The following is an 11,279-nucleotide window of genomic DNA, read 5'->3' on the forward strand; positions in this document are numbered from 1 at the left end:
AGTATACAGTTTGTGATATAGCTTTTGTTTTGCTGTGTTATTACATCATAGACTACTTACAGTACGTTACAATATTGAATGCTTTTAAGCATATACTGTATTTAAGATGAAACTGCTGCTGAAAAGAAATGTTGGTTAGCAAGTAATATATAATTTTTTCCAAATTAAATGCAACCCTATTTTCAATACCTTTCAATACCTTACCTTGTGAGGATAACGTCGCCTTTTTCTAAAACGTTTTCTGAGATAGGAGAACACATTTGTGGGGATCTTAGACAATTTCTCCAAACAGAATCTTTCCAGATCCTCGTCCTCTTCAATTCAAACCGCAACTTTTCAATGGAGTTCAAGCCCGGAGACTGTGATAGCCATTTCAAAATGTTGATTTTGTTGTCAATTAACCATTTCTTTGTGGATTGTTATGTGTGCTTGGGGTTATTGTCTTGCTGGAAGATCCACTTACGGCCAAGTTTTAACCTCCTGGCAGAGGAAACCAGGTTTTTGGCTAAAATGTCCTGGTGCTGGGTAAAGTTCATGATGCCTTTGACCTTAACAAAGGCCCCATGAACAGTGGAAGCAAAATAGCCCCACAACATCAAAGATCCACCACCATATTTTACAGTAGACATCGGGCTCTTTTCTGTTCATCCCATCCTTCTTTCGACTCCAAACCCACCACTGGTGTGCTTATCCAAAGAGCTCTATTTCATGTCATCTGACCATAGCACCGGTTCCAATCCAAATGCCAATGCCTTTTAGCAAACTCCAGGGTTTTATATTACTTGGATGACGTGAAAATACAGCTCTTGGCCACGCACACCTGTAGTGGGTTTTGCATTGAAAGAAAGATGCATAAAATAACCCCATACCTACTTTAGAATATGGTGGTGGATATTTTGTTATACATAGGGTGGGTCTAATCCTGAATGCTGATTGGTTAAAACCGCATTCCAGCTGGTGTCTATTCCACAAGTTAGCACTGGCTAAATCTATGACGTTAAAATGCCTATTTACTCTCTTCCTGACTGTTGTTATGAGAATTTCATTATCAATATTCATAAACTTCAATTAATCTACTCAGTCTGCAACCCAGAGTTTGTAAGATTCTGGTTGAATGAAACAGACAAGAGTCCCAGCTTACAATAGTCAAAATGTTTATTCACGAGTACTCTGAAGTCCATTATACAAAGACATCCATTTTATACCATGCTCCTTAATTACGCATATACTTTCACACAAACAGTAGATATCCTACGCACAGTCATACACACAAGCAATAGGTGAGTTGTATCCTTCTCCAGAGTTCTCACCACTGGGTATCACTACCCAGCCGACAGTTCCATTCCCCCGAGATTAGGGAAACCTTGACAAGTACTCCCTGTCCTATCATAAGTTTCTCAGAGTTCTAGCCAGGTCGGTTCAAACACAGTTTAATTGTTCTCAGTATTTTCTTAGGCACACACATACACACACACATTTCTCTCCCTCCCAGTCCAACCTATTTGGACTTATGTTAAATACTTTAATTATTCATTATACATGCTACATAATGGTTAAGTTTCAGGGTAGAATTATTTAATCATTATCTTTATAAATTATTTTATCACTGTGCAATCCACTGTCTCAACAGCCCAGCCAAGCAATTTATAAATTTGATCTCCACCATGAAAAGCATCTAGACATTATTTCACATTTCTTTAACACTAACATTTAATTTTCAACAGCAGAGATTTGTATAAACCTTGGTGTCTGTCTCTCCTACATGTGCAACGTTGTTTCAATATTCAAATTCGATCTCCAACTGTCCCATGGTAATGAATGACAAGACAGACAGGCAGGCAGCATTTCTCAGCCAGTCGAAATCATGAATCAGCTGGCATCATTTTAATGGATATATACAAAGAAAAAGGTAAAACAAAACGAAGCGCAGCTAGTTTGCAGTCTTTCCAGCTTCAGTTTGAAGTGATTGTGTTAGCTATCTCCTCTGAACAAGTGTCCTGACGAGTGAGCACATTTTCTATGCCAGGCGAAATCACGCCTCATTAGCTCATTCTTAATGATGTATCCAAATACATGTCTCTATAAAACAGCTTAAACAAATGCATCTGCTATTCTGGCAGCACTTTTTTTTGACGTGACTGTGAGTTAGCTAGCCAACTACGGCTAACGACTGGGTCGCGTCCATAGATACCGAACCAAAAGACTGAACGACTGGGTCGCGTCTCGAGCAACTGAACCAATAGAACGAACGACCAGCCAGCTTGGGTAGCAACCCTATATTTGTGTCGGGACTATATCTTGTGGAAGGATGAAAGAGTAATTAGTGGTATTTACTAATAGTAAATTAATCGAAATAACTTTTTTTAATGAAAATATGTCATTCATTACTTTAATATGTTGGTAACTTGTATAAAGTGATAATGCCCTCGAAGACGGTGTTTGGAGGATATATTGACACGGTTTGTCGGACCGACAACACCCATGCCTATATATCCTCCAAACACCGGCTTCTCTGGCATTATTACTTAATTATGGGGCTACTTTTTTTGAGAGAAAATGACTTGTTAAACAAAATCTCTCTTTCTCTGAGCAATTGTATTAGTATGAAAAATTATAATTTCATTTTTTTTTGGAGCATACAATATTAGTATTTATTTAATTTTTTATCAAGGCTACCAATCATTTCAGACCTGACCCTATATCCTCTTTCCCTTTCAAGGATCAAGATGATATCTGTGGTGCTATTGATGTGTCTGCTGGGCTACTCCCTGGCTGCTCCAGTAAGTCTCAAAACCCAGACCATGTTGTTTACATTATAATTGAATAGCTTATCTCCTGAATCAATCCAATGCATTACAATAGACAGATGTTTTTGTATTTTCCTTTTGTTCAAAAAGTATTGTTAATCCATTGCATTACAATACATCTGTTTGTGCACCTGCTTGAACTGTACAAGTTGATATTTGCTTGAGCTTCAATTGTACAAGCCGAAGTCTCAATGGTGTTCTCTTGATGTTGACATAAGTCTGTGTGTTGACTGGATGATCATTCTCAAACTGCTGTGTTGTGCCTTGCAGACTCCTGATAGTGGAAGCGATGAGTTAGGTGGATTTCAGTTTCGACATCTCTTAACAACCTCGTGCAATCATCATGTCACGTCATGTCATCCAAGGCATAATATGGACATGGGAAAGGGGTTTGAATGACCTTAATACTACTTTAATTACATGTTTGGATCCACGTCTGGTATTTCCCAGCAGGTTGCAGCGCATGCCAACGAGGCCCTGAGGTGGATGGAGCTCTACAGAAAGTATGGCTCCCTCGGACAACAGGTTAGAGGGCAGCCATTTTGGTTCGGATTGAACTTGCACAACATGTTAGACATATAAAAACTTTCAATGGAATAAAAAGAGGGTGACGGTAGCCTCGAGTTCAGAGAGGCAAACCAGCAACCGGAGGGTTACCAGTTTGAATCCTATTGCTGATGAGGGGAAGGGAAGGGAAGGGTATGGCGTCATCATTATCTCACGTGCCATTTAGCAAGGAACTTAACCCCCTAAACTGCTAATTGGGCACTGCACCACAACCATAACCTAATATGTTTGAATATGTTGAATATGTTGAATATATATTGAGGCTGTTTTGAGAGCAAAAGTGGGTGCAACTCAATATTAGGAAGGTTTTCAGTATCTACAATATGCTGCAGTGTTTCGCTCTCCTTCATATTTAGGCCATTTCCATTTACGAACTCCTCAAACACCCTCACTCAACAATCCATAAATACAGAAACATCATGGAATAATTAACTCTGCATATCAACCATATCAGTGATGTCTAATCAATTCAATAATTTTCTTTCCTCCCAAGGCTGCACCAGCTCAGCTCTCAATGGTAAATGCAACTTTTCGAAACTATTTAAAAAAAAAATGTAGATGCATGCTGTAGAAAGGTTCTTCTCGTAAAAATCCCTAGCTTTTCTACCACTTTTATCACTCCTTGCGAGATTCAAGACTCAATACCCCGTTTTAGAGCTGATAGTGACACCATAATGTTGGCAGAAAACTCTTATGGACTGAACCATTTGTGTTGTGAACAGTTGAATGCCCCTGCTGCAGCCCCTACTGCCCCACCTCAAGCCCCCAACTTCTACCCACCACCACCACCACCACCACCACAACCACCACCACCACCACCACCAATGAACTCGGATGAAGAGGCCCCAGCGGTGAGCATAAATCCTTTAAATCAGTTTGAATTCATCTGCTAAGGTTCCACACCTTCAACAACGAATGCAAGTCATTAAAAATAGCATCAGTGGGTTTCTCTCCAAGAAAATAGATAACAATTACTGTAATACAGTGGGGAGAACAAGTATTTGATACACTGCCGATTTTGCAGGTTTTCCTACTTACAAAGCATGTAGAGGTCTGTAATTTTTATCATAGGTACACTTCAACTGTGAGAGACGGAATCTAAAACAAAAATCCAGAAAATCACATTGTATGATTTTTAAATAATTAATTTGCATTTTATTGCATGACATAAGTATTTGATCACCTACCAACCAGTAAGAATTCCGGCTCTCACAGACCTGTTAGTTTTTCTTTAAGAAGCCCTCCTGTTCTCCACTCATTACCTGTATTAACTGCACCTGTTTGAACTCGTTACCTGTATAAAAGACACCTGTCCACACACTCAATCAAACAGATTCCAACCTCCACAATGGCCAAGACCAGAGAGCTGTGTAAGGACATCAGGGATAAAATTGTAGACCTGCACAAGGCTGGGATGGGCTACAGGACAATAGGCAAGCAGCTTGGTGAGAAGGAAACAACTGTTGGCGCAATTATTAGAAAATGGAAGAAGTTCAAGATGACGGTCAATCACCCTCAGTCTGGGGCTCCATGCAAGATTTCACCTCGTGGGGCATCAATGATCATGAGGAAGAAGAGGGATCAGCCCAGAACTACACGGCAGGACCTGGTCAATGACCTGAAGAGAGCTGGGACCACAGTCTCAAAGAAAACCATTAGTAACACACTACGCCGTCATGGATTAAAATCCTGCAGCGCACGCAAGGTCCCCCTGCTTAAGCCAGTGCATGTCCAGGCCTGTCTGAAGTTTGCCAATGACCATCTGGATGATCCAGAGGAGGAATGGGAGAAGGTCATGTGGTCTGATGAGACAAAAATAGAGCTTTTTGGTCTAACTCCACTCGCCGTGTTTGGAGGAAGAAGAAGTATGAGTACAACCCCAAGAACACCATCCCAACCGTGAAGCATGGAGGTGGAAACATCATTCTTTGGGGATGCTTTTCTGCAAAGGGGACAGGACGACTGCACCGTATTGAGGGGAGGATGGATGGGGCCATGTATCGCGAGATCTTGGCCAACAACCTCCTTCCCTCAGTAAGAGCATTGAAGATGGGTCGTGGCTGGGTCTTCCAGCATGACAACGACACGAAGCACACAGCCATGGCAACTAAGGAGTGGCTCCGTAAGAAGCATCTCAAGGCCCTGGAGTGGCCTAGCCAGTCTCCAGACCTGAACCCAATAGAAAATCTTTGGAGGGAGCTGAAAGTCCGTATTGCCCAGCGACAGCCCCGAAACCTGAAGGATCTGGAGAAGATCTGTAAGGAGGAGTGGGCCAAAATCCCTGCTGCAGTGTGTGCAAACCTAGTCAAGAACTATCATTTATCGCCCTCCAGGTTCCCTTGGAGAGTTCATCAATGAGCTTGACGCCCTGATAAGTTCCTTTCCTGAGGATGGCTCACCTCTCACAGTTCTGGGTGACTTTAACCTCCCCACGTCTACCTTTGACTCATTCCTCTCTGCCTCCTTCTTTCCACTCCTCTCCTCTTTTGACCTCACCCTCTCACCTTCCCCCCCTACTCACAAGGCAGGCAATACGCTTGACCTCATCTTTACTAGATGCTATTCTTCCACTAATCTCATTGCAACTCCCCTCCAAGTCTCCGACCACTACCTTGTATCCTTTTCCCTCTCGCTCTCATCCAACACTTCCCACACTGCCCCTACTCGGATGGTATCGCGCCGTCCCAACCTTCGCTCTCTCTCCCCCGCTACTCTCTCCTCTTCCATCCTATCATCTCTTCCCTCTGCTCAAACCTTCTCCAACCTATCTCCTGATTCTGCCTCCTCAACCCTCCTCTCCTCCCTTTCTGCATCCTTTGACTCTCTATGTCCCCTATCCTCCAGGCCGGCTCGGTCCTCCCCTCCTGCTCCGTGGCTCGACGACTCATTGCGAGCTCACAGAACAGGGCTCCGGGCAGCCGAGCGGAAATGGAGGAAAACTCGCCTCCCTGCGGACCTGGCATCCTTTCACTCCCTCCTCTCTACATTCTCCTCTTCTGTCTCTGCTGCTAAAGCCAATTTCTACCACTCTAAATTCCAAGCATCTGCCTCTAACCCTAGGAAGCTCTTTGCCACCTTCTCCTCCCTCCTGAATCCTCCTCCCCCTCCTCCCCCCTCCTCCCTCTCTGCTGATGACTTTGTCAACCATTTTGAAAAGAAGGTCGACGACATCCGATCCTCGTTTGCTAAGTCAAACGACACCGCTGGTTCTGCTCACACTGCCCTACCCTGTGCTTTGACCTCTTTCTCCCCTCTCTCTCCAGATGAAATCTCGCGTCTTGTGACGGCCGGCCGCCCAACAACCTGCCCGCTTGACCCTATCCCCTCCTCTCTTCTCCAGACCATTTCCGGAGACCTTCTCCCTTACCTCACCTCGCTCATCAACTCATCCTTGACCGCTGGCTACGTCCCTTCCGTCTTCAAGAGAGCGAGAGTTGCACCCCTTCTGAAAAAACCTACACTCGATCCCTCCGATGTCAACAACTACAGACCAGTATCCCTTCTTTCTTTTCTCTCCAAAACTCTTGAACGTGCCGTCCTTGGCCAGCTCTCCTGCTATCTCTCTCAGAATGACCTTCTTGATCCAAATCAGTCAGGTTTCAAGACTAGTCATTCAACTGAGACTGCTCTTCTCTGTGTCACGGAGGCGCTCCGCACTGCTAAAGCTAACTCTCTCTCCTCTGCTCTCATCCTTCTAGACCTATCGGCTGCCTTTGATACTGTGAACCATCAGATCCTCCTCTCCACCCTCTCCGAGCTGGGCATCTCCGGCGCGGCCCACGCTTGGATTGCGTCCTACCTGACAGGTCGCTCCTACCAGGTGGCGTGGCGAGAATCTGTCTCCGCACCACGTGCTCTCACCACTGGTGTCCCCCAGGGCTCTGTTCTAGGCCCTCTCCTATTCTCGCTATACACCAAGTCACTTGGCTCTGTCATATCCTCACATGGTCTCTCCTATCATTGCTATGCAGACGACACACAATTAATCTTCTCCTTTCCCCCCTCTGATAACCAGGTGGTGAATCGCATCTCTGCATGTCTGGCAGACATATCAGTGTGGATGACGGATCACCACCTCAAGCTGAACCTCGGCAAGACGGAGCTGCTCTTCCTCCCGGGGAAGGACTGCCCGTTCCATGATCTCGCCATCACGGTTGACAACTCCATTGTGTCCTCCTCCCAGAGTGCTAAGAACCTTGGCGTGATCCTGGACAACACCCTGTCGTTCTCAACTAACATCAAGGCGGTGACCCGTTCCTGTAGGTTCATGCTCTACAACATTCGCAGAGTACGACCCTGCCTCACGCAGGAAGCGGCGCAGGTCCTAATCCAGGCACTTGTCATCTCCCGTCTGGATTACTGCAACTCGCTGTTGGCTGGGCTCCCTGCCTGTGCCATTAAACCCCTACAACTCATCCAGAACGCCGCAGCCCGTCTGGTGTTCAACTTTCCCAAGTTCTCTCACGTCACCCCGCTCCTCCGCTCTCTCCACTGGCTTCCAGTTGAAGCTCGCATCCGCTACAAGACCATGGTGCTTGCCTACGGAGCTGTGAGGGGAACGGCACCTCCGTACCTTCAGGCTCTGATCAGGCCCTACACCCAAACAAGGGCACTGCGTTCATCCACCTCTGGCCTGCTCGCCTCCCTACCTCTGAGGAAGTACAGTTCCCGCTCAGCCCAGTCAAAACTGTTCGCTGCTCTGGCACCCCAATGGTGGAACAAACTCCCTCACGACGCCAGGTCAGCGGAGTCAATCACCACCTTCCGGAGACACCTGAAACCCCACCTCTTTAAGGAATACCTAGGATAGGATAAAGTAATCCTTCTAACCCCCCCCCCTTAAAAGAGTTAGATGCACTATTGTAAAGTGGTTGTTCCACTGGATATCATAAGGTGAATGCACCAATTTGTAAGTCGCTCTGGATAAGAGCGTCTGCTAAATGACTTAAATGTAATGTAAATGTAACTACAGGAAACGTATGATCTCTGTAATTGCAAACAAAGGTTTCTGTACCAAATATTAAGTTCTGCTTTTCTGATGTATCAAATACTTATGTCATGCAATAAAATGCAAATTAATTACTTAAAAATCATACAATGTGATTTTCTGGATTTTTGTTTTAGATTCCGTCTCTCATAGTTGAAGTGTACCTATGATAAAAATTACAGACCTCTACATGCTTTGTAAGTAGGAAAACCTGCAAAATCGGCAGTGTATCAAATACTTGTTCTCCCCACTGTATATGTTTACAAATGTGTTCATTGTGATGTGGGTGTGTGTTCAATCCCTTCTCATGCTCACTATCCCTCTTTCAGACCCGCTATGGCGGCTATGGCAGCTATGGCGGATACTATCCCTACCCTGGCCAGGCTGCCCCTGCTGCCCCAGCCGTCCCTCTGAGCTCTGACGAGGTTGGAGAGGACGCGGCTGCCGCTGAAGCCGAGGCTGAGCCAGCAGTGGATCTTGCAGCTGAAGAACCAGCAGTTGTGGACACCGCCTCGCCTGTAGACCCAGCCGCTGCAGCTCCTGTCGACCCGGCCGTGGAGGTGCCTGTCAATGTTGATACTATTGACGCTGACGTCGTTGTTGTCGATCCCGCTCTCATAGCGCCAAACGACACCACCATGGTGGCTGGGCCCTCAGACCCCGCCCTCCATGTTATGTAGGCGGCACGGCAACAGTCGCCAGCTTGCTCCTGTGTCAAGCCAGGAAGACATTCCCTCCCGTAGTTATAGTAACAAAAAGGTAGAAACAACAGTGATGGAAAAGGGGCAGGGTAGGAGCAGAGTGGTCTATGGTACAGCTACCTGAATAGGGACAAAATTTAATTGTGCGAATATGTGGGATCTCTGTGAACCTCCATGTATACATGAGCCTATACTGTCATTGTGCAGTCACAAAAAATATGATGATTCAGTCTTTTCTCTTTGTGCTTTTCTCATTCTTTAATTAAAAATGCTTGTTGAGATACTGCACTTGATGTTCTTTTTTATCAGCAGAAAAATTACAATGTTTTATGATATGATACTTCACATTACGTTGGAACAAGAGACAAGATGTGTACCCCATTTCAATTGTCCCATTGTCAAGCCACGTCCTCCTTAGATAATGTTACTATCCAGGCCAAAAGTTTCCCGGGAAGCCCCATCTCCCATTCAACCAATGGAAAAACGAAGTTATCTTAACATCAGCATCGCCAGACCTCAGCACTTACTAGTAGCCGCCAATGTGCACCTTTGGAATGTCATACTTTTTTTTACAGTCTAATAAATCAATTTTAATATAGACCATCACAAATAAATCCATTACTTCATTCAAGCAGGTCTTAAAAAAAGATTATCATACTAAAATAATGTATTTCAAAAGAACATAAAAGCATACTTTGAGTGTAATGCATGTAAATATGCTTAGTAGGCTATGGCCTATGGCTATGTGCCTTGCCAATAAATCAACTACTTAATTTGTTCATTTAGCAGACAAGACACACTTGTATTACCCTGCCCTTATCACAGTCAACATACAGTAGGTCTACATATATTTTATAGTGAGAATATAATATAAATATAACAGAATAGAATAGAAAGGATATTTTTCCCAAACAAGATTTGTTTGGCAAATGTTGTTTGGCAAATGTAGGTGTTAGAAACTTTAGATTGTGCTCCTTCCGATGGTCTATAGAAATGAAAACATCTGGACTGCATGCATTTGAGAAGATAGTTTGGCCTGGACGTTGAACTTGAGCTTGGTTAACTTCTTATGGATAGGGGGCAGCATTTTCACGTTTGGATGAAAAGCGTGCGCAGAGTAAATGGCCTGCTTCTCAGTCCCAGTTGCTAATGTATGCATAGTATTAGTAGATTTGGAAAGAAAACACTCTGAAGTTTCTAAAACCGTTTGAATGATGTCTGTGAGTATAACAGAACTCATATGGCAGGCGAAAACCTGAGAAGAATCCAACCAGGAAGTGGGAAATCTGAGGTTTGTAGTTTTCAAAGCTTGGTCTATCAAATACACAGTGTCTATGGGGTCATCTTGCACTTCCTAAGGCTTCCACTAGATGTCAACCGTCTTTAGAAACTTGTTTGAGGCTTCTACTGTAAAGGAGGGGCTCATAAGGGCTCTTTGAGTCAGTGGTCTGGTAGAGTGCCACAAACTCTTGACGCTCGTTCATGTGAGAAGTAGCTCTTGTTCCATGGCTTTCCTAGAGACAAAGGAATTCTCCGGTTGGGACATTATTGAACATTCATGATAAAAACATCCTAAAGATTGACTCTATACATTGTTTGATATGTTTCTACGACCAGTAATATAACTTTTTGGAATTTTCGTCCGACATTTCCGCTGAACTTGCCCGCGCCTCGTGAGTATCGATTTGTTTACTAAACGTCCTAACAAAAGGAGGAATTTGGACATAAATTATGGACTTTATGGAACAAATCAAACATTTATTGTGGAACTGGGATTCCTGGGAGTGCATTCTGACGAAGATCATCAAAGGTAAGTGAATATTTATAATGCTATTTCTGACTGATGTTGACTCCAACATAGCGGATATCTTCTTGGGTTGTGTATGTCTCTGAGCGCCGTACTCAGATTATTGCATGGTTTGCTTTTTCCGTAAAGTTTTTTTGAAATCTGACACAGCGGTTGCATTAAGGAGACGTATATCTTTAAATCTGTGAATAACACTTGATTTGTGATTCATCTGTGATGAAATGTGGCTCTGTGCAAATTCACGGGATGTTTTGGAGGCAAAGCCAAATGTAAACTGAGGTTTTTGGAAATAAATATGAACTTGATCGAACAAAACATACATGTATTGTGTAACATGTTGTCCCGGGAGTCTCATCTGAAGAAGAATATCAAAGGTTAGTGATTAATTTGATCAATATTTCTGCTTTTTG

General features: G+C 44.0%; 1 protein-coding gene across 2 annotated transcripts; it reads left to right on the forward strand.

Moving 5' to 3' along the window:
* Positions 1-1,827: 1,827 nt before the first annotated feature.
* On the forward strand, positions 1,828-9,310 carry LOC139566884 (actin-binding protein WASF2-like). Of its 2 annotated transcripts, none has more exons than XM_071388226.1 (6): positions 1,828-1,909; positions 2,720-2,780; positions 3,258-3,332; positions 3,868-3,891; positions 4,097-4,225; positions 8,691-9,310. In XM_071388226.1, the coding sequence occupies exons 2-6, from the start codon at positions 2,727-2,729 to the stop codon at positions 9,039-9,041; spliced, it is 633 nt and encodes a 210-aa protein (XP_071244327.1). In that variant the 5' UTR covers positions 1,828-1,909; positions 2,720-2,726; the 3' UTR covers positions 9,042-9,310. The 2 variants fall into 2 exon arrangements, with proteins under 2 accessions (XP_071244327.1, XP_071244326.1); XM_071388225.1 differs by lacking the exon at positions 1,828-1,909 and adding an exon at positions 2,215-2,316.
* Positions 9,311-11,279: the final 1,969 nt, after the last annotated feature.

This window comes from Salvelinus alpinus, chromosome 39, assembly GCF_045679555.1.
Source record: "Salvelinus alpinus chromosome 39, SLU_Salpinus.1, whole genome shotgun sequence".
NCBI classification, from domain to species: domain Eukaryota; kingdom Metazoa; phylum Chordata; class Actinopteri; order Salmoniformes; family Salmonidae; genus Salvelinus; species Salvelinus alpinus.

What these genes read in the sequence shown, in the direction of transcription:
- LOC139566884 (XM_071388225.1), top strand. An exon ending in CACCAGCTCAGCTCTCAATG is followed by an intron (nt 3,892 to 4,096) that starts GTAAATGCAACT and finishes TGTTGTGAACAG; the next exon opens with TTGAATGCCCCTGCTGCAGC. An exon ending in CGGATGAAGAGGCCCCAGCG is followed by an intron (nt 4,226 to 8,690) that starts GTGAGCATAAAT and finishes TCCCTCTTTCAG; the next exon opens with ACCCGCTATGGCGGCTATGG.